This window comes from Desmodus rotundus, chromosome 6 (genome assembly GCF_022682495.2).
Source record: "Desmodus rotundus isolate HL8 chromosome 6, HLdesRot8A.1, whole genome shotgun sequence".
NCBI lineage: Eukaryota > Metazoa > Chordata > Mammalia > Chiroptera > Phyllostomidae > Desmodus > Desmodus rotundus.
The window spans coordinates 9626237-9652888 of record NC_071392.1 but is presented as its reverse complement, the minus strand read 5'-3'; the positions used below and the strand labels follow the sequence as shown (position 1 = coordinate 9652888).

At 58.4% G+C, this 26652-nt stretch overlaps 1 protein-coding gene across 4 annotated transcripts in view; it reads left to right on the top strand.

Moving 5' to 3' along the window:
* Positions 1–396: 396 nt before the first annotated feature.
* ADCYAP1R1 (ADCYAP receptor type I) overlaps positions 397–26652 on the top strand; it is a 45926-nt gene continuing 19670 nt past the window's right edge. For all 4 annotated transcript variants that reach the window (XM_053927260.2, XM_071221644.1, XM_045197447.3 and 1 more), the window contains exons 1-12: positions 397–664; positions 9489–9627; positions 11028–11133; positions 17678–17785; positions 19044–19064; positions 20125–20166; positions 22420–22529; positions 23061–23158; positions 23546–23678; positions 24467–24620; positions 25019–25079; positions 25612–25681. In XM_053927260.2, coding sequence (XP_053783235.1) covers positions 9589–9627; positions 11028–11133; positions 17678–17785; positions 19044–19064; positions 20125–20166; positions 22420–22529; positions 23061–23158; positions 23546–23678; positions 24467–24620; positions 25019–25079; positions 25612–25681 — 942 coding nt within the window. In that variant the 5' untranslated portion in view covers positions 397–664; positions 9489–9588. The remainder of the gene's footprint in view (positions 665–9488; positions 9628–11027; positions 11134–17677; positions 17786–19043; positions 19065–20124; positions 20167–22419; positions 22530–23060; positions 23159–23545; positions 23679–24466; positions 24621–25018; positions 25080–25611; positions 25682–26652) is intronic.

The window sequence follows — 26652 nt, the reverse complement described above, 5'->3', positions numbered from 1 at the left end:
GCTTTCTCACTCTGGGTATCTTTGGGAGGGTGGAAAGGAGGGCGGTGAGTCCCGGGGAAAGCCTGACTCTAAGCCCCGGAAGCCCAGCGACGAAGGGGGAGTGGTCGCCCCCGCATCCTCGCCTAGTAGGTCGGCGTTGCAGCAGCTCTGGCTGGTGTCCACCTCTAAGCGCTGCAAAAGCGGCGGGCGGGGTCCCGCTCCCCCTCCTACTACAGCCCGGCCTAACCCCTCCCCCAGGCTCTCATTGGCCTGCACCCCAGTCCCAGCCTGCGAAGTGCGTGGGGGGAGGTGGTGGTCCGTCGCCTCCCTCCCGCCCAGAGCCTGGCTTCGCTGAGGAGGCGGTGCCTCTCCCGCAGGGCAGACTCTGCTGGGCGGGCGTGGGGCGCCGCGCTCCGGCCCCGGGCGGTGACTGACAGCAGCGGCTTTAGGCGAGCGCGGTCCCCGCGTGCGCACACGCACACGCCACCGGCAGGGACCCACGGCCACGGGCCGCCGGCTGACACACAGACGCGGAGACCTGGGATCGGCACTCGCTCCTCGGGGCGCAAGCTCCCCATCCCTGGGCGACGCGGGACGCGGACTCGCCGCTGTGCGCCCTCCCTGTGGAGTCTCCCCGGGCCGAGCCGCAGCACGCAGCCCGGTGGCGAGGCCCCACCGAGAGCAGGTAAGGGTCACCCCACTGCCCCTGTGCCTCCACGCTGATCGCCCTCCCCAGACCCCAGAATCTTCGCCCCTTGGATACCGCAACCTCCTCTTCCAGCTTGATAATCCCCGCAAGCCACGTTCTCCACCGACCGACAGACAGCGGGCCAGGGCAGCGCGGGGCCGACCCCCCGAATCCGAAACGAAGCCCCCTCCCGTCGCTGCTCCTTTCCTGCGCGACAATCTGGTACCCTCTCCCCACAAATGTCTGGGGGCTGTGCTTCGGAGGTAGGGTCGGCTAGCTCCCTCGAGCCCTTTCCGGTGCCAGAAGGGAGGACCAGGGTCTGGGAGCGCACTGCGGCCAGGGAGACCCATAGCGAACCATAAGGACCTGTCTCTACTCCCAAGGCACATGGAGGCGCCTACGCGAATTGGGAAGGTGACGCTGGAAGGTCCCTGGGTGCTGGATACTGCAGGCCTCAGGAGGCTTGAGGGGTGAGCAAGCAATGTGCTCTGTAGGAGATGGGCATCAGAGAATGCCCCCTTACGGTGACACATTGAGGATTGTTCCAAGAAGCGTTGTCTCTCGGTTTCCCGCAGCGTGGAGGGGCTAGGGTCTGGATGGTTTGGGTGGTCCTGTGAGGAAACGCCCTCCAGGGGCCTGTGGGAGAAAAGCACCTGCCTCAGAGGCTGAAGTGGGCCTCCCGGAGACCCCTGCCTCCTGCCTTAAAGGCACAGGTTTCTGTGGCAGCTGCCCAAGGAGGGGGCCACATCCGGGGGCTGAGGGGTGGACATTGGGCATCAGAAGTGGCCAGGATGCCAATGGCTGGAGCTAGATGGTCAGAAGGGAGCCCAGCCAGAAGCTGCTTGTATTTCACATGGAGTTGGGGAGTGGAGCCTCACCCCTGCAAGGAGCTCCAGCCCCCTCTGGAAGATGCTGGGGGAGGGGTCTAGAGCCCCGCAGACCGTGTGAATGCCTTTAGTGCGAGTGCATCAGTCCCTCTTTCTCTACCTCCCCCAGCCTCACAGTGTCCCACAAAGCCACCCCCTCTTAACCCCACCCCCTAAGACACCAGGCAGCTTTTGTTGTGAGCAGCTCTGTGTGTGTGTGTGTGGTGGTGGGGAGGAGGGGGGGTGACGTGAGACGGAGGTGGCTACGCACAGTCTGCGGAGGGCCACTTGCCTTGGCGCTGCTGGTGGGCAGGGGCAGATGAGCCTCCTGAAGGTCAGGCTAGAGGCGTTGGAGTGTCTATGGGCTTCAGAAGGGGATGAAATCCTGATTGAGTCTTGCCGGGTGGGTATCAGCAGCACCCAGCTTTTCCCAGGGGGCCCCATTCTGAGTTTGTAAAGGTGCCGGGCACACGTGGGGTTAGGCTGGAAGAGCCCACCATCACAAAGTGAACCGGCTCCTGCTCCCCACTGACCTTGGGGAGGGCAAGCAGAGGCACCAGCTTGGACACAAGCCGAAATCTGAACGTATAAGTTAGAGACAGAACACGCTGGGCAGGCCCTGGGCCAGACCTTCCACCCAAGCCATCAACAAGTGTGTGTGGGTGACCCGGGAGGCAGCCCGTCTTCCTCCCCCGTTCATCTGTGGCGGTGCGTCTGGGACAAGACCTGGGGGCCTGTTTGCCCCCATTCCCAGTGAGGAGAGGTGTGTGTGGGGAGCCTCTCAAAGGACCTTTTTTCTGTACTCTGAGGGCTAACCAGGCTCCAGGCTCCAGCAAGGCCCTGTTTTGTGTGCGGTTCAGGCTGGCAGGGGGTTGATTGGAGAAAGCTTCAGAACCCACTTTTTTCCTCCCACAGCCTCAGCTCTGCCGTGCTCCTGCTTTGGGATACTCTCTCAGTTCGTGTTGAATAAACAAACTCACAAAATGGGTGTTTACAATCAGCACATGCAACTCCAAGGCTAGGAAAGACAGGCGATAAGGCCGCAAGGTGGCTTTCTTCCTGGGCACGTGGTCTCTGGTCTCTGGCCTCCCCGGGGAAGAAGATTTCATGGACCTGGGGCTGGCACTGATTAAGTAGAGAACAGACACCTTGTACTGTCTTGCCGGGGGTTGAGCCAAGGTATGCCAAGCACGTGGCCAAGGCTCAGCTCAGCTCAGCCCCAGGAAGGCCTTGCTGCCCTGGGGGCCACCCAGCAGGAAGCCTGCCCCTGGTGACAGTGGGTTTCCTGTCAGGGAGGTGTGCGAATCGAAGTCTGATGCCCCAGACAGGTTTGCCTGGCGGAGGGGAGGACTGTACTGTGGGAGGCCCGGAGGCCCGGGACGCCCCCACCACCCCTGACCGGTGGCATCTGAGTTCAGGGTCTGAACAGCTGGGCCTAGTGGTCCAGCTGCCGGGCAACATGCAGACAGCTCCTCGGCTGCAATGAGTTTGTATTGAGCCCTGGGTGTCGTCAGAGGCCCATGGTGACAGCCACCCCCACAGGGACACACCAAGAGGGAGTGACACACCACTGGGGAGGCATCTAGGCTTCCTGTGACACCTGCCAGAGAGCTGGGGCAAAGCATGCGACAGCAGAAAGACAAACGGACATCGGGCCACACGCCCTCACCCAGATCTGGCGGTACCTGGGACTCAGACATCTGTCCAGGGGAGATCACAGGGGTCGTCCTTAATGAAACGTCGAATCGAGTGCAGGAAGTAGGTGTGTTGCCTGGGACCGGGGCGAGGGCTGGCGGGCTCTCTGCGAAGGGCCCATTGGCAGTGTTCTAGGCGCTGCTGGCCGCGCACAGTTGCAGCTGCTCTTCTGCCGCCGTGCGTCAAAGCAACCCCAGACGACAGGGAAGCAAGTCGGCACAACTGTGTTCTGATGAGCTTTATTTATGGACACTGAGATTTGGATTTCATACAGTTTTCGGGTGTCACGAAATAGGAGTCTTTCATTTTTTTCCCTGACCATTTAAAAATGAAAAAAATCCATTCTTGGCTCACTGGCTGTCCAAAAATAGGCGACAGGCTGGACCCGATCTGCCGGAGCAGTTTGCCAAGACCTGGGCTGCAAGGTGAGAGGTGGATTGAGAGGCTGAAGAATGGACGGGCGGAGTGCTGAGAGCTCAGGCTGCCCCCGGGGGCAGGGGTGCCGTTGTCCACTCTGCCCACAGCCTGCGTTCCTCTCTATTTGATGGGTCAATGCCAGGACAGGCTGCTCGCCTGGCCTGAAAACCCTGCCCCAGACAGGCCTTCGCTCTGTCCGTGTGATGAACCCCCCACTCGAAGGACACCTGAAGACCACATTTATGACCGCAAACAAAACATCACATCACTTGAATTCACTGGAGCCTCCTTTTCCATTCACCCTCTGTGCCCAGGTCTGTGCCCACCGCCACCAAGGGAGACCACAGGGAAAGCTGGACATGCCCCTTGTTTCCAGAGGAGGCTGAAACTCACAATGAGCAGGGTGAGACCTTAATCGTTCCCAGCAGCAGTGAGGGGCTCCTCGTTTAGGACTGGTGGTTTGCAGAGGAGGGTGAAGTCAGTGGAGGCGGGTACAGCCAAGATGGGCTTCCTGGAGATGGTGGGAGAAGGTCGTGCTGGCTTTAAGAACTACCCGGATACTCTCATTTCAGCTCCATGCATTGCCTTAACTGTTCTCACCTTTCCTGCCTGACAATTGGGCACAGCAGAGGGTTGGCTGAGAAAAAGATATAAAGCTCCTTTCTAGATACCGCCACATTTCCCAGCTTCAGGTTTAAGGCTGTGTGGTGAGCCAGGTCCTGCCTCAAGTTTATTTCTATTCCTCCTGTCATCTCCTTCCCTTTCTGTCCTGCCTTTTCCTCAGGGGCAGGCCGAAGAGACTTTCCTCCCCTCTTTTAGCGTGTCTCTGGGTCCCACCCCATCGCTGCCCTGAATCCAGAAAACGGCCTCAGCGTGGGTTCTGTCTGCATGTTCCCCACCACTGAGCTCCCCAGCCTTCCAAAGAATATTCCCTAAACCGGGAGCTTGTCCCCTTCCTCCCCTGCTTCAAACTCTCCCAGCTGCAGCAGAACAAGGCTGCGGTGGCCCTGGCACCTGCAGTCTTCTGCCCTCTTGTCCCTTCCACCCCCTGATGGTCACTGTGCCCCTCCACACCCCCAAGTCACCTTTCCAAACCCATCCACCAAGCACTCATCAGTTTTCTGCCCTCCAAGCCCCCCCTCCAACGTGTCCTGCCTGCCCCAAGTGTGGGTGGCCCTGGAGCCGGCCCTCCCACCCCATGCCAGGGGTGCTCATGAACAGTGGCAACAAGTGTCTGCTCCAGGCAGGCGGCCTCCTGCTCCCTCCCTCTCACCGCTCCCTCCCTCTCGCCCCTCCCTCCACACCTCCCTCTGCTGCCTTCCATCACATCCTTTCCCACCTTACTCTTTCTCCCTCTTTTTCATTTATCTTCTGCTTCCTCCTCCCCCTCTTATCTCTTCTTCTCTTGCCTGGTCCCCAGGAGAGCTCTCCCTGGCAGAGGCCGCCCAGGACCCTTTAGGTCTGAAGTATGAGCCTGGGTGGTCCAGGGTGGAAGGGCTTCTCAACGTGACCTCAGGAAAGGACCTGAGCCCTTGCCCGTGAAAAGAAAAAGCACCACATGTGTGCTGCGCCTGGCCCTTCCCTGCCTGAGCCCGGCTTCCCCAAGTCAGATGCAGGACTTGGGTGAGGTCATGGCCGGGGTCCCTTCCAGGCACCTGGCTTCCGTCACCTGCTGGACACAGGACCCCGCTGGCCGTGCTCTGAACAGGGAAGGTGTGAACACCAAAGAGGAGTATCTGCGTTAACGATGGACGCTGCGATTCAGAGGATGCCTCTTGCCCGGGTGTTGGGCTCTGCCCTTTCTCAGCCCTGACCTTTTGGAGGAGGAAAGAGGTTCTGGATGTGCCCCCTTCCTCCCCAGAGGCAAGTGCAGTGCCCTGCCTTTGAGGAGGATGGGGCAGTGCTTCATCTTGCAGCTTCTCCCCTGGCTCCCTGCACTGGGAGTGGGGGGAGGAACAGGGGGGACTGGCTTGCACAGTTTTATTAATAAAGGGAGTGTGTGGAGAACTAGGGAGGCTAGTGAGGTACTTCTCCTGGGTCATCGCCCACCTGGTGTCCGCCTCGGCCCTGCCTGGTGACCGGGAGGGATGCTGAGCAGCCAGAGGAGTCCAGGAGGAGGTGGCCCAGATGGCCTCGACACCGTGAGAGCCGGAGAGGGACCCAGGGCTGTGTGTCCCAGGGGAAGGGGGAGTGAGATGCTGCCCTTCCACTGTGGGGCCTTCCATGAGGCAAAGGATGGCCTGGAAAAAGTCACGGCGGGAAGATACTGGAGTTTTCACCCAGCGGGGGTTGGGGGGACATGAACCAGCTGCTGGAGAGGGGTGAGCACCCCATTCGAGGAGCCAGGCCATCTTCAGCTGGGCTGCTGTGGAAAGGGTCCTGCAGGGTGCGGGGCAGTGAGGGGATGTCTGGAGGGTATCTGAGCCCCCAGAGCCCAGTGAGTCACCGCTGGCTCTGCTGTGCTGATGAGTGATGCGGACTTCCTGCGTGCCTGGCTTGGTGGCTCACAGGGTGGGGGCGGGGTGGGGGGGACACTTGGCTGCTCCTGTCAGCTCTCCATCCCGGTTTGTCTCTGGGCTGCTGGGGCCTGAGGAGGGCGGGCCTCCCTGAATCTGGAACGGGGGAGGCAGACTCCCTTCCAGCTCAGGTGTCTGGACACATCAGCGCCTGCCAGGCAGGGGCCCGCGCTCTCTACTGTGTGACCTTGGGAAGTGTTGCCCCCTCTTTAGTCTCAACTTCCCCACAGGTAACTCAGTACCACAGGGAGGTGGTCTTTAAAGTCCATTTCAGGACTCAAAGGCCGAATTCCTAAGGACATCTTTCTAAGGAGCGTTCTTCAGTTAGAGAAGTGATAGCGGGAGGCCTGAGCAGTCTCCCAGTGCGTGAGAGGGGTCACTAATGGGGTGTCGGTGGGTTCAAACTGAGCTTCCTTTCAGCAATAACAGAAGCCGGCAGGAACATAGGGATGGAGTGCGTGAGCTTTGGCACCAGACATTTTGGGGTCACTTGTCAGCTCTACCACATATTTGCTGTGTGGGCTTAGGGAAGTTGCTTAGCCTCTCTGTGCTACAGTCACCTCAGCTGTAGAATGAGGATGATGCTAGTAACTACTTCATAGCTTCGGGCAGGTGAGATGAGTTAATGCATATTTATTGCTTGGAAGTGTGCCTGACACATACTGAGTGTTTAATAAATGTTAGTCATTAGTAAAGAAAGGTGCAGCTGGCCTGCTGTCCTCATTCTGAATGTGACACAGGGCCGTGGGGATAGAGGTGACAGCAAGATGGTGCAAAACCCCGAACACCAGTGGTGGGATTGTAATAAAAAGAGCTAACGTATGCAGAGCCCGGACTGGGGGCCGGGCTGTCCTGCGTCCTCCGCGGTTTTACTTACATGAAGTCGTCGGTGCCTCCCAGTAATGTCTGTGAGGTCAGTGTTCCTCTTACCCCATTTAACAGCTAATCAAGCAGGCCCTAAGGCTAGGAACTCCAGCAAAATGGTCCCTAAATCCACCACAATGAATGGTAGGAGATGCGGTGTATTGTTCTCAGATCAGCTGCAAAATTGCCCCAGCAGAGCCTGCACCGAGAGAGAGAGAGAGAGAGAGAGAGAGAGAGAGAGAGAGAGAGAGAGAGAGAGAGAGAGAGAGAGAGAGAGAGAGCGCGCGCACCTGGGACGATTGGGGACCAGGTCATTCTGAGCCACTTGTGTGGCTGGGCCAAAGGGGCCCAGTGTCCAACCTCAGGGAAGGGAGGGCCCAATCCTAGGGTGCAGGAGCCAGGCCCTGTCCTGCGAGAGGGTCTCGGCAGCCTGGGGGGAGGCAGCGAGGACGAGAAGCAGCAGCAGCTGATGGGGCTGTGGGGGCAGACCCAGGGGGTCCATTCACGTGGCCCAAGGGAGGACCACGTGTGGGGCAGGCTAATATCGTAAACTCTGAGCACTGTGCAGCAAAGGTGCCAGGAGGGGCCGGGCAGGTCACCCCTTGGAGAGGCTGCAGGACGTGACCCCTGAGGTCCCCAGCTCAGGTGGGAGAGTGGGAGGGTCAGGCCTTGGGAGCTCCCAGGGTGTCTTTCACTGCTCTGTCTGTGTCCAGGTGGGCAAGGGTGGGGGGACTGTTGTGGGGGTGGGTGAGCAAGAGAAGGCAGCAGTGAGTAAGAGAGTAGATCTTAAAAGTTCTTGTCACGAGAGAAAGATTTTTGTGACTATGGTGCTGGGTGTGGACCAGACTTCTCACGGTGGCAGTCATTTTGCAACATATCAATATTGAATCATTGTGGTGTACCCTTGAAGTGAGTATAATGTTACATGTAAATTACATCTCAGTAAAAGCGAGAGAAGGCAATAGTGGGAATCAAGAACCCCGCGTCTAGTTGCTAAGGAGGTGCCTGTTGAGAGTACCCCATCCGGTCCACCCTGTGTCCCTGGGCTGGGGCCACACCTGGCTCCTGGTTCTTCCCTCACTGCCTAAGCAGCCGGGTGACAAGGCAGGGAGCTGGGGATGGATGGATGGTCAGGTTGAGGCCTCTGTGCTGGCACGTTTTCAGTCCAGTGCGGTGGTGGCTGAGGAGCTGAGCTGCCAGAGAGCGCGATGAGCATCTGTCCGTCTGGCCTCCCCGTGTGAGCACGTGCGTGTGCATGTGCACGGGGGTGTGTGTGCCTGTGTGTGTCCCTACGCCTGCATCTGAATCCAGACATCTCCTTGCCACCGTGCAGCTGGGTGCCTTTGCACAGGAGTGTGTGTAAGTGTGCGTGTTACCATATATGTCCACAGTCTGATACATGTACCGGAATATCCGAATTGCGGTGTGATTTGGCGTCTGCTCACATCTTTGCTCTGTGCTCTGTGAGTGTGCTTCTGCACGGCTGGAAAATCCAGATGCGGAATTGTTGGGCGATGCAAATATGCTTTGACGATTGCTTTTAGAAGCAGACCAGACTCATCCCCTGGGAATGTGCTGGGGCTCCCACAACCTCCTCACTCGACTCCCCACGCCCTGTCATCCCCACTGGTGGCCTCAGTCCTGCAGGGCCCCGGAGCCCCTGCCGCTCTGAGGTGGCCGCTTGCCCTTCAGCAGCCACTTTGCTCTGTATGCCGCAGAGGTGAAGGCTTTGTGCTGGAGGCCCAGTGAGCGAGGCAGGGTGAAAGGGGGCGATGCTTGTGAGGGGCCCAGGCTCGGCAGCGGGAACAAAGCGGCCCTCTACGACTGAGCGAGTTAGAAGTGCAGTTCTTTGGAATGTAGCATTCTGGAGCGGGGGTGGCCTGGCTCCCCGAGCTCCCCCAGGCACCCTGGTTCCTTTCAGAGCATTGCTCCCCACCCCGCAGGTGCTACCTTTGCTGCCCTGTCAGAGCCGGGTCGGGCCCGGCGTTTGGGAAGGGCGCAGGAGCGGAAGTGGACAGCGTGCGGTGCTTATGGACAAGTGGCCCCTGTCACTGCCGCCCCCATTCCATAGGTGGGACCTGCATCACATGCCCTCACTTGAGAGCATGGGGGACAAGGAAATGCCCTCTCTGAGTGGGTGCACGTGCGACAGCAAAAACTGGTCGTGGAGGCATATTTGGGGATGCAGTCGGCTGCCGCAGCGGAGAAAGCCATCTGGAGCACCCCAGGAGTCCAGTGGGGGTCCCAGGAGTTCAGGCTCCCTTGTGCCTAGCACTGAGCAGGCGTGCAGCAGACGTTAGTGGGACAGAGCAGAGAACAACGCGGACGGAGGCCGGAGGGGCTCCCCATGGAGGCTCAGGGCCTCGCCATGGGTAGGGGAGGAGGTCCTGGGCAGGGCCAGGCTGTCCCTGCCCGTCCTCTGCCACAGAGCCTGCGAGATTCGGGCCTTTCCTTTCTTTCTAGCCCTAGCCCCCTTGGGGCTGACCAGCGGCTGCTCTGAGTGGGAGGCAAGCGGGTCTGGCCTGAGCCTCCTTTCTGGCTGAGAAGCGTCCAGGCCAACGTCATGCAGGCCTCCCTGGCTGCCCTTCTTCTGCTGCCTATGGTAAGGACCCAGGACTGTCCCCTCCACCGCCAGCTGGAGCCCCCACCCTCGCTGGGCCATCCAGGACCTTTGTGTGAGTTAGAAAGGGGGCCCATCCTCCAGATCCTCAGCCGACTTGAGCAGAAATTGTTACACAATTTGCACATCTGTGATGATGGCGCCGTGGGTGGCAATCTTTAGAGCTGTGCAGCACCCATCCCGGCCAGGGGCCCTGGCCAGGGTTGCAGAAGGTGCTGTGGATCCCAGGCCCCTGCCTGCATGTCTCTGCCAGGTTAGAGCTCAGCAGCCCGCTCTTTGCTGTGTTCTTCCCAGAGTGAGGGCGGTAGGGAGGGTTCCCAGGCCTCGGCCCCTGCCCCGGGCTGGGAGTTCAGACCAGCTGTGGATGGGGCCCTGGGATCCAGGGCCTGGCCTCTTCTCAGCCTTAGTGTGTGACACCCGTTGCTGTCCCCAGAAGCCTCAGTTTTCTCCATTGGTCTCCATGACTCCCCTGAGCCCAGTGACAACCCCGAAGGCCTTGCAACATTTCCAAATGTCCCAAGGTGATGGCATGGCCCCTAGCTGGGACCCAGGGCTCCTGTGTGATCCCCCTCCCCCTAACTCCCTCACTGTATAGATGTGACGCTGAGGCCCAGGGTCGAGGGCCTGGGCTGCACACTGCCCTTGGCAGCTCAGATGCCTCTGTGCTGGCTGAGATGCCCTTACAGAACCATTCCTGCCCCTGAACTGTGCGTGAGTGACAGCACTGGGACACAGCGGTCGTGATAGCAGTGGTCCCGCGCTTGAATCCAGCATCTGCCACTGACCAGCTGGGGGACCTGGGGCAGGAGTTTCTTAACTTCCCTGAGCCTCGGTGTCCTCTTCCATAAGATGAGAGCGGTTCCTGGGCCCACTGAATGCTACCGCCGCTCCTCCGCCCACCCAGTCCCTCCACGCTCCCCTAAGGGGCAGTAGTCGCCTCGTGGTCTCTGGAACCAGCCTGCCGGGGTTCAAATCCTGGCTGTACAGTCTACTCAGCTGTGTGACTTTGAGCAAGTTACTTAGTATCTCTGGGCTTAAGTTTCACATCTGTAAAATGAGCAATGGTGACAAGAGTCTTTACTAAATGTACACATGTAGTGAAGTGCTATATAGTGTTTGCTATGATTTTTGTAAGACATGGAAACTGAGACCCAGGGTTGGGGTGGGGCCCACCCAAGGTCAGACACTGTGTTGGGAAAGAAGAGGGCTCAGGGGCTTTGTGACAGAGCATTTGTCAGGGCCCCTGCCTCCAGTCTCTGTCAGATCGCCTTCCTGCTCTGCCCCTCCCCCGCTCCACCCCTAGGGCTTAGGGAACAGGGCTTCTAGATGAACCTCCCTGCCCCCCGGGCCCATCCCATGTGTCTGTCACCTGTGCCCTGCAGACCACCGCCATGCACTTCAACTGCATCTTGAAGGAGGAGAAAGCCATGTGTCTGGAGAAGATCCAGAGGGAGAAAGAACAGATGGGCTTGAACGACTCCTCCCCAGGTGAGTAGGGTGGCAGGAGGACACTGTCCCCAGCGCATCCAGGCCAGCCTTTAGAACTGGTGTTTCAGCCTCTGGCCACCTTGTAAAGAAAGGTGGAGGGCATGGGTCCCCGGGTCCTTAGGGAGTCCCTCGGGGTGGGGAAGTCCTGGGTCTGCACTGGGGCTGCTGTCCTCGGGGACAGGCCTGCCCTGTGTGCCCCTCTCCGGCAGGGGCTGTTCTGGGTGGCTGCATGGGGCTGTCTTTGATCCGGGGCGGCTGGGGCAGAGCTGGTGTCTGGGCTGGGCCACGGCTGTCAGAGAGCTCGTTAGCAGGCAGCCCGGGCCTGGAGGCAGCAGGCACGCAGCTGTTGCCGGTGCAGAGCTAGAGAGCACCTGGGCCATCAAGGCTGGAGGTGGGGGACCCTTCCCCACCCCCGCTGCTCACTCCATCAGAAGCCCGGGAATGAGGCAGCAGTGGGCACCCCAGTCCTCAGCCTGTCTGGGCAGCACTTCTCCCTGGGCACCAGTGGCCTGAGGAGGCGTCCTCCCTCCTCCGAGGGAGGGGCACTGCAGGCCACTGAGCAGCTCAGTTCTCCCCATTGGACGCCCATGGCTCCCCTGGCCTCCGTGACAACCTTGAACACCTCACAACATTTCCAAATGTCCCCAGGCAGTGGCATGGCCCCTGGCTGGGAACCAGGGCTCCTGTGTAACCCCCTGCTCCTAACTCCATCACTCTGTAGATGGGATGGTGAGGCCCAGAGAAAGGGCACCCTTGACTTCTCCACTCCCCAGTTCTCCGAGGGGCTGGGTGGGGAGCTGAGGGAGTGGGGGCATCCCCGGGGGCATCCCTGGGGTCTCGCCAGCCTCACTCATACCCAGTTGCTGCAGGGAGTGCTCTCTGCCCAGACTGGAAGGATCCACTCTTCTCTCCGGGTCCTCCCCATTTACAGGGAGCTCTTCTGGGCACTGTCTGTTTAAATACTCGATTAATCTGCAGCCCAGTTACGTGTAACGGTCCCTCCAGGCCAAGCTCCCTGGCCAGTCAGTGAACATTAACTGGTAACGGAGCCGCTCCCGGCCCTGCCGGCCCTGCCCTCCTGCTGAGCTCTGGCTCAGCCTCAACCTAGGCTGAAAGGGGATTCTAGGCCACCCCAGCCAGGGGCCCTGAGGCAGGGGCCCCAAATCTGGTTCGAGGTGCTGGTCTAGGGAATGGGGAAGTGGAGCCCTGAGGTGGACCTGGAACCCGGGTGTCCTGCCTCCCAGCCCAGGGCCACTGTGCCTGCAGCCCAGGTGTCGGGGGCACTGGGGGTGGGGCAGTGAGAAGCGTCCAGAAGGGAAGGGAAGAACAGAGGTGGGTTATTGAACAGATGTTTGTGGAGCCCTGGGCTGGAAGAGGATGAGAAGGAGGGTCCACAGGGCTGTCGTGGCGGATGCTCACATGAGACAGAGGTGAGGAGGGACCCCGTCCCAGGAGGGGCAGGCCAGGGCTGGGGAGGGGAGTCCAGCCCCAGGTGTGCGCAGGAGAGGGAGAGGGGAGTTCTGGGAGGCTCCGTGGAGAAGGTGGTATTGGAACTCCACCCTTGGTTCTCAAACCTTGCTGCGCATCCAAATCACCAGAGAAATGGGCTCAGGCTAGAGTGTAAACCAGTTAGAGCAGAACCTCAGCCCGTCACAGCCACTGTGAGTTGTAAAGGTTCCCAAGTAATTTGGATGAGAAGCTGGGCTGAGAACCCCGGGGGAGGCCCTAGGGAAGAGTAGGCAGCTGATGGCAGGTGAAAGCAGAGGAAGGGAGGAAGGGAGGAAAGAAGGGAGGGAGGGAGGAAGAAAGGGAGGGAGGGAGGAAGGGAGGAAGGAAGATCTCAGGGTGGTGGGCAGTGGGCGGTGGGCTCAACTCCCTGGTCCTGGAATCCTTTGTTAGAATGGAGGGGGATGGGCCAGACAGCAAGTATCTGGGTTCCAGGCTCATCTCCATTAGAGCTGGAGGCAGGAGGGCACAGCAGTGGGTGGCTTGCACTGGGCTGGCATCCCTGCAGTGTGCCCTAGGGCCCCACCTGGCCCTCCTCTAGCCCTGCCTCAGGGGCTCAAGTTAGGGCCCACCACAGGTCACCCCCAAACCTGAACATGGGCGAGGGACTGAACACCTGTAGGAGAAATTCCCTCACTCGCTCACTTATCCCCTCACCCTCTCACTCACTTAACTCACATAATGAGCTGGAATCTTCAGGTGCCTGGATGCTCTACCACCATCGCCACTTGGTCAAAACAGGTGGATCTGATCTTTTATCCCAAAGAGAAAACAGGAGCCAATCATGTGATGAGCTGTAATCTTTGGGCGTCTGGCCTGGGTGGAGCAAGGGCAAGGCCAGGGGGAGGGGCCTGCAGAGAAAGAGGTTTGCACTCCGACACCCTCACTGAGGTTCAGGGGCGTGTGCCAGAGTGGAGAGGTATAGCTGATGCTGTGGGATTTAGTGGAGGGAGAAAGACCTTGGTGGGGTGAGTGTAGGTGGTGGGTCAGGGAAGGCTTCAAGGAGGAAGGGGCATTCAAGCTGGGCATGGTAGAAGGCAGGGCATGAAGGAGTCTCCTGGAGGCAAGGGAATATCCTTCCTTGAACCCTAAGTGCCCAGAGGAGGGTGGAGGTATCACCCTCCCATGGTCTATCTCTCCCTGAGTCATAGGATGGGGTTCTGCAGGACAGAGCTGAGACCTAATTCAGCACAGTCAAAAAAGACAGCCATCAGGTGGAAAAGGAGAGGAGACTGTGGGCCCAGGTGGACCACCACCTCCACAGCCCTTTCCTGCTCTGTGCCTCAGAACCTCTGCTATTAAGTGAGAAGGTGGAATGGGTCATTTGATAACCCATAGTTACATGGATTTACCATCTGCCCAGCCCTGTACTAGCTCCTACTGCAGCCACCTAGGGGGTAGGTTCTATTATCGCCCCAGTTTTGCAGATGAGGACACGGAGGCACAGGCAGGTTATGTATTTTGCTTAAAGACCATCTGATTTGAGTGTAACCAGAATCAGCAGTTGTGTGCTACAGTACTAATCAGTGCTTGGGTGAACTGAGAGAGGCCAGCCCTCCTGCTGTCCCCCTTCTCTGCACCTCCCCTGTCCCTTCTGTCCTCAAGCACACACACTGTGCACAGCACGCTGGCCCCAGGTCAGCCAGCGTCCCTGAAACACACTTGAAAATGAAAAATGAAAATCTGTCAGCTTGTTTCAGCGACGGTGAGCACTTTTGTATATTTTTAATGCATTTACGTGTACGTACTTCTTTTAAATACAATGAAGTGAGCGCACTGGGGGGAGGATGCTGATCTGGCAGAGGTGAGGAGTGTGGCACTGGGCGGAGTTGGCAGGCCCCAGGAATGTACCTGTGCTCCTTAAATCCTTGCCCCTCCCTGGTCCCAGGACTTCCACCTCCCAGAGAACATTGGGTGGTGATGTGCATAGTGGCCTTCAGAGTGGCAGCCAAGGGACAGGGTCACGCTGGCAATGGCATGGGAGCTGAGCAGGCAGGTGAGGGAGGCAGAGAGTTTCGGGGAGGTCCTGGAGAGAGGAAGCAAGCTTTCTGACTTGGTGCTTTTGTCTGCAGCATTCTTGGCACATTTTAAAGGTGTTTATTGAGACTGGTATTGAGGAGTTGTATTTAGTGATCCCTCATTTCCAAACCCCTGAATGCTAAATGGGACTTGAGTCAACACTGAGCCCAGCTCTGTCACATGACATGGAGAGGCTGAGACCAGGGGGCCTGAGCCAGCTCTGGGACAGGCCCCAGGTCTGTGGCCTCAGCCGGAGGCGCCCTTTGTGCTGCCCCGCTCTTGTGCCAGAGAGGAGGGAAAAGGGCTCCTGTGCGTGGGAACCTGGGTCTCCATTCCTGAGGGTCCTGCCTGCTGGGCTGGCCACTTCATTAGAGAGCCGCTGACCTTGAGGGGAGGCTGCATCCCGAGTCCTCCCCCCACCCCCACACTGCGCTCACAGCTCGTCCTCACTTCACCGATCAGAAACATTGACTATAAAGTCACTTTTGGTAAATTAAAATCATTTTTTGCCCTTGAACTTTATGCTAAAATGAGGGGCTTGTTCTGACAATACCCAAGCATCCTCGGGTGGCTTCTCAAAGGGACGACTGCGCCCTTGTCTGAGTCCCTTTGGTGCTTCTGGTGTCACAGGTTTTGAACACAGCGTGGAACTGGACAGAATCGTCACCATGACAACCTGAGATTAGTGCCTTATTTTGTTCCAGTCCAGGCTAATGGCTCTTGCATCCTCTCTGTTCTGCCTGCCCAAATGGTCTTTCCTCCCGCTTTTACAGGGCGCAGCCTCTCCTGCTGCTCTGTGTAGATGTCTCAGTGGGAGCCGCCCACCAAGCAGGCATCTCCCCCATGTCCTCCGACCTGAACTCCTCTGACCACGTTCCATAGAGGGTTTGTGGCAGGGGGCAGGCAGAGCCAGGAGGGGGCAGGCAGAGCCAGGAGGGGGCAGGCAGACTTAGTGTAGAACTGGACTACGACTGGAGAGGTGAACAGGGAGGCTTGGGGTGTCCGAGTGGCGAGTTCTTCCAGGGACTAGGAGCTGTTCGGATTTCCCATCTCCTCTGCAGGGGCAAGAAGGTTGGGGGGTGGGGGGGACGACTTTCACAGCCTCTCAATAGCGTCTGATGCACTTGACCGTGTCCCACTTGAAGCACACGCATTCTTGGCTGCTATGTCACTAACCTCTCCCCATTTTCCTTGTGTTCCTGGCCACCCCTCCTCAGCCTTCTTCGCCAGCTCCTCTTCTGGTGTTGGCGTTCCTTCCCCTGTGGGAGCCAGGCCTTCCTCTCCCTCCTCCTCATGTGGGTGCTGTCTCACATCACACTCCATCCAGTTCCATGGCCCTCCGTAGCACCCCTGCGCTGACCACTCCCTGCCCTTTCTCCAGCTCTGACTTCCCCTCTGGACTCCAGACCGCTACCTAACTGCCTGTGCAAAGTCTTGGCAGATGCCCCTTGGGGGATGTTTGTCCTGGCCATGGGGCCAGGGAAGGCCGCCCCAGCACCCCCGGCCATCCTGGGCATCGGCAGGTCCCCAGTGAACCTCTGTTCCTGATGTGAGCTCTAGTCACTCAGACTTGGGGGCACCCTCAGAGACTCCCCGCCCTCAGTGTGGACATAGGGAAACTGAGTCAGGGGGCAGGGGGTAGAGGCTTGCCAGTGTCACGCCATGAGCCCTTGGCAGAAGCAGACAAAACTCCAGTCTCGTGGCTGCCGTGTGGGAGCTGAGGGGACACCCTGCCCTTTCCCTCTCTCCCTCGCCCTCAAATGCAAACTTCTCAGATGCATTTTGTCTGCCTCTGTAGCCCTGGGCCAATGGGCGCTGGCTCGTGGCGGGGGCTCAGAAAATCGTTCTGAAGAGAATGACTCCCCCACCCTACCTCCAGGTCTGGGACCTCCACCCTGGGAGCCCCCTCTTCCTTGTGCCATCCCTGCCTGTGCCCCGCGCCCCTCCCTGCCACTCAGTCCTTGTGACTACTCACCTTCATCTAAAGTGCCCTGGGACCTCGGGGACGTCAGCTGGCAGTAGCAGCTGGTTGTGCCAGGGCCCGATGTTCCACGTTAAGGGAACATCTGTCAGCGGGGCTCCTGGGACATGGGCCAGACGTGGCCACACTCCCTGGCCGTTCCACGGTCAGTACAGGCCACAGCAGCCACCGATGTGCTGCTGGGTCCCCTTCAAGGTCCTGATGTCACTGCCAGGCATGTGCTGGCTGGAGTCCTGCTGGGGGGCGGGGTTGGGCAGGAGCCATCAGTAACTGGCCTGTTACTGTGACACCCGGACACAGCTCATGCGGTCTCACATGGCCCCCAGTGTCCTTGCCTTCCTGGTTTGTCATTGTCCTCAGAGCTCTCTGTGGTGCTTTGGGCTCCCAAACTCGGTCACTCCAGGAAGAGGATCCTATAGGCTACTGTGACTGGGTGTGAATCCCAAGACAGCCAGGTCCCGATTCAGAGAGACAGACCACTCCAGGGCCACGCAGCACCCACAAGCCGGTCAGCCAGGGAACCCACAGAGAGGCTGTGAGCTCGTGAGGCCTGCCCCGACCTCTCTCAGGGGAATCATTTCCAGGGACACCTAATTGACATCATGAGATTAACGATAACAGCATAGGGGTGTTCACTGAGTGAGCTGGGCGCTCTGCTGGGCGCGTTACAGGTGTGAGCTCACTACTGTTCACAGCAGCCCCGGGAGCTGGGACACTGTCGCTCACTGCTGGCTGTCCCTCATCTGGCAGAGTGGCCCTCTTCACAGTCGATTTTCCTAGACCCCTCAGCAGCGTGCACGCCCTGTCCTGGCATCTGTGCTCTGCTACCTGTCTCCTACTTCACCTGCCTCCTCCTTTGCTTCTGCCCCATGCACCTCCTCTGCTCACCTGTAAACAGGGGATCTGCAGGGTTCCCTCGTCGTGAACTCTCATTTCATTGCCTTCCCTACGCCCATGGTGCCAGGCCTTAGGGCACTCAGTCCCTGTTAAGGGACTGAGGTGACAATAGCTTGGCTCACATGGCTCGCTTCCCCACAGGCTGCCCTGGGATATGGGACAACATCACATGTTGGAAGCCCGCCCAGGTGGGCGAGATGGTCTTCATCACCTGCCCCAAGTTCTTCCAAATCTTCGATCCAGACCAAGGTGGGTTTCCCCGGGGCTTCTTCAGGCCACACTCAGCCCAGCCTGCCCCCCACACCTGGGCCCCAGACCCTCCTGGGACACAAGCGCCAGGGATGTAGGGCACCCTGCAGGCAGATCGATAACCCCTGCCCCGGAGCTTGCATTCAGGGCTCATGTGTGGGGTGGGGGTGGGGGAACCACAGACCTCCTGCTCACAGGGACACGGAGGTTCCTCTCAGACCTGGCTGCCAGGTCCACATGGGGACACATTGTCGTGAGTGGAGCAAGGCTGGACTGTCACACGTGGCGTCCACCCCAAGACCAGAGAAGCCAGGGTATGGCTGCAGTGCCCCCCCTGACCCTGCCTCCCTGCTGTGAGCCACACCTCCCACCTCCACACTTCCTCCAGCGAGGGAGGGGGTGGCAGTCACACTCCCCTATCCTGACAGCTAGGGGACTGGACACGACCAAGCCCTACCTAGAACAGGATAGGAAGTAGATTTTGAAAAAGGAGACAGGGAGGGGAGGGCAGTGTGAATAGGGCAATGTCAGGCCTGGGTGGCCCCTGATGCAGCCCAGTCTCTAATTCATTTCTGTAGAAACCATGTTAGTCACCCCCTCCATTCACGGACTCCTCTCCTTCATTCATTCATTGAAAGTTTATTGAGCATCTACTCTGGGTCAGGAACTGTGGCAAGACTGCTTCTTTTCAACAACAACATCAAAAGGCAAAATGAGTCCACAGTAAAATGACATTTTCTTAGTAAAGACTTTCCTTCTGACTCCCACCGGTGCCGCCCCGCCCCCCTCCCTGGCACTTGCGCAGTCAATGTGCCCTGGACACCTGATGCTCGGTGGCTCACGGAGGCAGGGCCTTTTAGCGTCACCATTCCCAACGTTGAACTCGTAAGACTTGCCTGAAATACTTAGAAAGTGCAGATGGCATTTCTGTCTGCACCTCCGGGTGCCCAGGGCCAGACCTGGTGCTCACTGTAGCAGCTGCTGCTCTGCAGGTTCTGGGGGTGCAGAGCACTTGCCTCCTCCCAGATGCCTCTGCTCACTTCCCGTAACTGCGTCCTGTTGTAGAGGGAGAGGTGGGAGTCTTCAGTGACTGGCCGGCCCCTAGCTAGTAGTCCTTGTGGCTCAGGACCCCCAGTAGAGCCTCTCTCTGGAGTTTGGGGGTCGGGTGGGGAAGAGGGAGGGGGAAGGCCAGGAGGGCCCACTGAGAGCAGACCCCACTTCAGCCCTCCCTCACCTCTGTGTGCTCTCTCTGTTTCAGTCTGGGAGACGGAAACCATCGGTAAGAGGAGCCCTGGAGAGAACCTACTGCTGATCACCTGTCCATCTGTCCATCCAGCTGGAGCCCAGCTCTGACTATTGGGAATGGGTTGGGGTGGAGTGAAAGGCTTACCGGGGACCAGGGTCTCCCCTCCTCCCCGCTAGACTATCCTAGAGGGGGGTGCACAGGAAGATGGAAGGCATAGCCCTTGGCTTTGGTTTTCATGGGCTTCTTTGGGAGGATAAGACTCAGCCCTGGAGGGGTTAGAAAACAAGCCCACCACATGTGTACGTGCAGGACGGAATGTGTGTGTGAGCCCGTGCAGATGCCAATCTCCCCAAGTGGCTGCAGAGTTGGAATGTTCAGCAGGCATGAGGACAGAAGAGACCTAAGGATGCAGCATGCAGGCAGAATCATGTAAAGGTCCAGGGAGGCTTCCCGGAAGAGGTGGCATGTCTACTGGACCTTGGAAACAGGATTAGAGAACGTAGAGGGAAATCAGCACCCTGATGTGGACCAAGCGGAGAGGAGATGAGGCCTCCATTTCAATGCTAGGAGGGGTGTGGGCATGGATGGAGGTGGGAATAAAGAGTCAGGAGAGAAAGAGACAAGGGTCTGAGGATGAAGTCTTTGGAGTTCTGCATTCCCTCTGATGGGAGCAGTTTGGGGGGGTTCCCTGAAGAGGAAACATGAAGCCCAGGACTTAGGTGGCTGTTCCTCACCTCGCCCTTAAAAAGACCGCATTGTCCTTTGTCCTTCCTCTCCCACTATACTCTGGAGGAGGCCTTCTCATCATCCGGGCCATGTCCCATTTCTACTTCCTGTGGTTCGGGGTGGGGGAACTGAGTCATCAGCATCTTTAGCAGCACAGAAATACAAAGCAAATGAGACTGATGTTAGAATGTGCAGTGTGTCAGAAAGGTGAGGCTTCTGTTGCTAGGCCACCTGTTGGCTGAGACCCCACCCTTTGCCCTCCTGACTGGGGGCAGCCTCGGCCTTCCAGCCTGGAGAGCCAGCAGTGTCCAGCCCTGGTGTGCAGGTGGCCGGGGGTCTGACTCATGCCCATGTCTCTGTTTTGCAGGAGACTTTGATTTTGCAGACATTAACTCCTTGAATCTCTCTGGTAAGTGGGAGTCCACCATGGGCTGGCTGGAGGGGGGGTGGCATCTGCTGATATGTGAGTCTGGGCCGTGCCTCTCTGTGGCTGTGTGGCCTTTGGTAGGTATCTGTCCTTCTCTGATGAAGCTGTGGATCTTCTGCGTGGAAACTGGCACTCAAGTGCTCAGTTTCCGGGAAACATAGATCTCTCGAAGACTCCCCGTGGACCCCAAGTGAAGAGCCCTGGATCAGGAGCCCCTGATAGCTTTGAGCTCCCACGTGGTTCTCATACTTGAATTGTGCTCACGATGCCCCAGTGGGCTTGTTAAAACTCAGGTTCCTGGGCCCCCCGCCCAGGGTCTCTAATTGAGTAGGCCTGGGGTGGGGCCTGAGAACATGCATGTCTAGCCAGTGTCCCAGGGGGTGCTGATAGGCTGGTCTGAGGAGGGCGCCCACTTTGAGAACCCTGCCCTGGGGCCCAGTGCTCCTGTGAGGGTGCCAGGGAGGAGGGGCCTGGGGAAGCTGCCAGGCGCAGTCACTGGGAGGTCCCGATGGTCTGGAAAACACTAGAGCAATCGTGTGGCCAGTTCGTGGCCTGGCTCCGAGCAAAGAGGATCCTGCTTCTCTGAGCCCACACTGTATTATAGGAAGAAAGAAAGAGAAGGTGAATAGGAGAAAGGAAATGATGCCTACCTCTAGGACACTTTAAAAAATTGGTTTTTGAAGCAGCTTCCCTTGCCTCTTCCCAGCACCCTGATGTGGACCAAGCGGAGAGGAGATGAGGCCTGGGGAGGGAAGGGCCAAGGCCATGGTCCCCTGGGACGTGCGGACTCTGAAAGAAGGGTTCACAGGGACATGGAAGGAGCTTGCCAGTCGCAGCCTGAGACAGACCTGCTGGAAGTGGGACCAGTCGGCATGGAACTGTGAGGCAGAAGTGGCTCCCTCTCTCCCTGGGCCTGCCAGACGTACTCCTTGTCCTGTGTCGTAGGGCTCAGAGTCCCAGAAGCCACCCTGCTCTGGGCAGAGCTGCCTTTATGGCAGGGCCACCACCCCTCTGCTGCTCCCTGGAGCTCAGAATCTGCATTTCTGACTCTGTTGGCTAAAGACTGGCTATAGAACTTCCAGCTCGGCTGGCAAGGACATGAGGTTGGCAAAGTTGGGGTGGGGGCTCTCCTGCCTCTGCCCTTGGCTCCTTCCAGAGCTCCCCAGAGGTGACCTTGGCCAAAGAGGAGGTGTTCCTCCAGTAGCATGGGTGTAGGAGCCCTTTTCCTGCAGGTGTCTTTGGTTGTGACAAAATCCTGTGACAACAAGACCCATCCCCTATGTCCTAGTCCACCGAGTGAACTCCCAGGGAGCTGGTCCGGGAGGAAGGGTCAGTCTGGGGTCACCTTCTGGGGTTGGGCTGGAGGCTGAGGGGGCTGCTGGCCTTCTCCCGTAGCCCTGGACCTCCGTGGGTCACCCTACAGGCATTGAGAGAGTCATTCAAGGCTGAAACAGCCCCAGGCTGGGCATCAACCAGCCTGGCTACCGCTGTGCTACCAGCCAGGGACTCCCGCCCCCTCCAGGGCCCTCCAGCATGGCCTTTAAAGTCAATCAAAAGAAAACTGAAGTACATTAGTGTCAGGAAACAGACAGACCTCCAAAGCTGGGAAGGCAGAAGTTCTTTAAAAAAAACCACACACACCTAAATGCATATCCTAATGAGATCTTGTGCTAGGCTAATGGAGGTCTGGTTCTTGTTAATTAAGCAAGCCCTGTGTCCCCTCCGGTGAGGGACGGGATGTTGCAGCTGCTGGCAGCCCCAGAGCTCCCAGTGAAAGTGTCACCCAGGGTGTGAAGGGGACTCCTGCCCCTCAGTCACCTGAGGTGGTTTCTGGATCAGAACCCGTGGCAGGGGGGTGGGGGGCAAATGTGGGCCTGGAGATTCCTCTCACTGACGTTCCGTAAGTGCTGACCCAGGGCCCAGGAGAGGTGCTCAGGCCTTTCCCCAGTGAGCCCTGACCAGTCCCAAGACAGAGGTGGAGCCCCTCGCCCCTAGTTCAGAGATCAACTTGCACCTCCCCCCACCCCCTCGTCCTTCATAAAGGCAGAGCTTGAGGGCCTCAGCGAGGGCTGGTTTCCCTTCGACAGCAGAGGAGTTGGTGAGCCTTGAGTGGCCACGCTTCCCAGAGGGGCATATGGGCTTCCAGGCATCCCTACCTACAAAGTAACTTTTGAAGAAGAATTTCAGGGACCTCTTTAATCACTTCTGTGCCTCTGGGCTCCCCTTGTGCTGCAGGCATGCGGGTGATAGGCCGCAACTGCACAGAGGACGGCTGGTCGGAGACTTTCCCTCATTATTTCGATGCCTGTGGGTTTGGTGAGGGGTATAATGAGACCGGGGACCAGGTGAGTGTCTGCCCCCAACCCAGAGGCAGTGGGGGTGGGGCTCAGGGGGCAGGTGGGAGGGTCTTCCCACCAGAGGCCTTGGCTCTTGATGGGACTACAGGAATTTCAGGTCCCTAGGCAGCATTTATGAGCACCTCCTGTGTCCCTGAGCCAGTCACACCCGAGGGCAGGACTTGCATTCACTTGTTCTGAGCTAAGAAGCAGCTGGGTAGCTTCCTGAGCTCCTCCAGCCCCTCCCCCCCCCCCCACCATGTGTCCCCCACCTCCCCAGCTGCTCCTCTAGGACACCTGGCTTCCTGGCCCGGCAACTGGCAGGTGACTGCTGGGCCCAGCAGGGTTCCTCCTGGACCCTCTTCCAGGCTAAGGCGGGTGACTGGGTTGGCTAGCGCTCCTGCATTCAGCAAGCAGCTGTGAGCCTCTGATGAGTGCAGATGCTGTACAGAGGGGAGGAGGCGGTGGGCCCAGAGGTGGGCGGGCCCAAGGCCGGAGCAGGCCCAACGAGGAGCCCTGCCTGTCCTGTTCCCACTCCAGGATTCCTACTACCTTTCGGTGAAGGCTCTGTACACGGCCGGCTACAGCACATCCCTCGTGTCCCTCACCACTGCCATGGTCATCTTGTGTCGCTTCCGGTGAGACCTCTAGCAGTGCTCCAGGGAGCACAGATCACCCCTGGCTGAGTTCCCCGGATGTCAGTCCTGGAGCTGCACTCTAGGATAACAGATGGGAGCCTTGACCCCAGAGAGGGCACCTGGCCCGTCCAGGGCAGGAGACCTCCGTGCTTCACTTGTCTCTTCCTAGTCTAGACAGAGAGGCCACTAGAGGGGGGATGTCTGGTCCCAAGGTGTCCTGGGGCTAGGGGACAGGGGCCTGAAGCTTAGGGAGGCGGGAGGAAGGGGGCCGTCTAGGTGGGAGGCCGCACTGACACATAGCCATGCAGGTGTCCCTGAGCGGACCCTGAGCGCGGGTTGCCTAGCTGCGGGTTCGCTGCCTCAAGGCCTCTCCCTCCACTGCGGCAGGAAGCTGCACTGCACCCGCAACTTCATCCACATGAACCTGTTCGTGTCGTTCATGCTGCGGGCCATCTCCGTCTTCATCAAGGACTGGGTCCTTTATGAGGAGGAGGACAGCAGCCACTGCTTCATCTCTTCCGTGAGTGAGCCGTGCCTCACCGGGGCGCCCCGCCGCCCGGGCGCTTCCTGCAGGTTGGGACGTGGGGCCTCAGTAAACACAGAGACCCAGGGGTGATCGTGGGGCTACTGGTAGCCAGTGAGTCCCCTATATGATGCTTCTTCCTGTCCCTTGGCATGCGGGTGCACGTGGCAGAGCAGTGGAAGGTCAGGCGGAAAGGCCGAGTGCCACTTGGCTCAGAGAGAGGGCTTGCCTGGTCCCTGGTCACTTAGCCCGCCCATGAGCCCAGAGGCCGATGGGCTGGCCTTCTTTGCAGACCACCTCCCCAGACCTCCAGCTGGTGGAAGTAAGCAGAGAAGATCGGTTTTGAGGGGGTGGTAAGGAAAAGGCAGCCCAGGGTACGGGGCCTTGACCTGGGAGGGCACACTTAAAGGAGGTCTCTATGAGATTTCTGGGGGGCAGGGGTATCCCTCACTCCCACCCCTGTCATGTCTAAAGCCTTCATCTTATCAAGGGGGCTTCTGCAGGGACCTCACTATCACCTAGCCTGTGGGGGGCAGGGAAGGGGTAGGAAGATGGGGGAGAATGGGCCTTCATGGGCAGCTCCAATGTGGAACCACAGGCGGCTATAATTTTAAACTCCGCGTCTGGGAATCTCGAGTGTTTCAGACCCACGGGACATGGGAGCCTGAGCCTACCAGAGCCGAAGGCCCTCAGGATTCTCCCTGGTTCTGCTGGGCTGGGTTTCAGGGCTCAGTGGGGCGGGGGATCTTGGCTCATGCCCCCCGCCCCTCCGGTTCTCTGGGCAGGTGGAATGCAAGGCCGTAATGGTTTTCTTTCACTACTGCGTCGTGTCCAACTACTTCTGGCTGTTCATCGAGGGCCTGTACCTCTTCACCCTGCTGGTGGAGACCTTCTTCCCCGAGAGGAGATACTTCTACTGGTACACCATTATTGGCTGGGGTAGGTCACTTAGCCAGGACAGGCTAAGGTCTCGTGGGCAAGTATGGTCGTGGTGCCCCATCAGAGTATGTCAGGGCTGAGGAGGAGGCACACGCCCTCTCCCCCACCCCCGCTGAGGGCACACGCCTGCTGCGTGGACTCCCACACTCTTCCTGCCTCCAGGAAGCCCACCACCTTCTCCCTGTATGCCCAGAAGTCCATCTGTTAGGTGACATAGCCCAATCTAGGGGAGACACAGACCCATAAAAGGTAGGGGTAGGGGTAAGGGACAGTGAGGGTCCCCAGAACTCCAGGTGTGAGAGGGACACATGTCCGTGGACCAGAACCCCACGTCTGCAGGGAACACTGGGCCCGGTGGTATTCCTGTTGTCATGGGGCCCCTTCTCTTGCTCTCGCAGGGACCCCCACCGTGTGCGTGTTGGTGTGGGCCGTGCTGAGGCTCTACTTTGATGACACAGGGTGAGTATGTGCCTGCAGGCCGGGTCCCAGGGACGTTGCTCCACATGGGCTTCTCAGAGGCTGCCCTGACTCCACATTAACTGCCTCAGACAGACCATCCCACACTGGGCCCAGGCTGCACCCCGAGCCCTGGGTGTCCACTGCACTGAGCGCTCCCCGCTCTTCCCAGGTGGAGCCACGCAGCCGCATCTCAGCCGGAAGGCCGTGAGAACAAGCAGTTTCAGAGTCCCGCTCTACTCCCCGGCCCAGCACTGAGTGTCTGTGGTCCTTCTGGGGAGGGGGGGAAGAAGGTTCAGGGGAAGGTGCTGCCCCTCAAGAGTTCTAGGTCTGGAGGGGGAATGTGGCTCTTGCCCAGGAGCCCTTCGGTGACCTGACTCTTGGGCTTCCATCCCCACGTTGACAGGGGATCAGAGGGAAGGATGGGGCCCCTGAGAGCTCTCCTTCCCGCCGCCTCTCCTTGGGGACCAGAGACATTTCCCGGCAGGCGTCCTGTCCCCTGAGCATCGTCCCTCTTCCCTCTGCCTTCTTTCAGCTGCTGGGACATGAATGACAGTACCGCTCTCTGGTGGGTGATCAAAGGCCCTGTGGTTGGCTCCATCATGGTGAGCGTCCTCCGGACAGGGGTAGGGGGAGGTGGCAGTCCGGGCCAGGAGGCAGGGTGGGACAGGAAATAAAGAGGTCACCGCCTACACCAGTCTCCTCCTTGTTCGTGGCTGCATTATATGCCGCAACATGGATGTCCATATTAGTCAGCTCTCCTGGTGATGCTGCCCATTTCTATCATCCCATTTTCCTCATCGTGAAAGATCTGAGTAGGGGACAGTTCTGTGTATCATTTTGAGCACATGTGAATATTTATTTAGAATAAATCCTTCAAAGTGGACTTTCTGTGTCAGTTGTCCACCACACTTGTGTCACCAGTGATTTGAATTTTTGCGCAGTCTTGTGGGGCATCGTGGTTGCTTGAAGCTTTAGTGTGCGCTTCTCCACGTTGCCAGTGCTGCAGGGCGTTTCCCCGACATTTATCGGCAATTTGTTTTTATCCCTGTTGTGACCTTTTTATTGATTAATTTTTTGGTTACTTTTCTAGTCCAGTTGTCTTTCCCACTGTTTGAAGGGCAGTAACGCTGCGCTTGGTGTAGAGGTTGTAAGTGTATTTGGAGGTGGTGTACCTCCTACAGTCAGACCAGCGGGCTTCCTCTCCACAGCTCCCTCCCTGGTGTCTGGTGTAAGGAGGACTTTCCAGACCTCAGACAGAAAGACATGCTTCTTCATTGTCTTGTCATCTTTGTTGATTGGGTTATTCCGTGCTTTAGTGCAGCTGAAGTTTTACTTCCTTGATCTGAAATGATACCTCACTGCATCTAATTTCATTTTTTCCCCCATGGGTAGATGCTCCACCCTCTCCATTATTTTTATGGAGTAGATCATCCTTTTTCCGTTATGCCGAAACGGCATTGTATCATGAACACGCGCTGTGTTCTGTTTGGTCCCAGATTTTCTCTTCTAAGTGACAGCATTGCAGTGTGTTTTCATATCTGGTATGCTAATTTCCTCTTCTTTATTCTTCTAT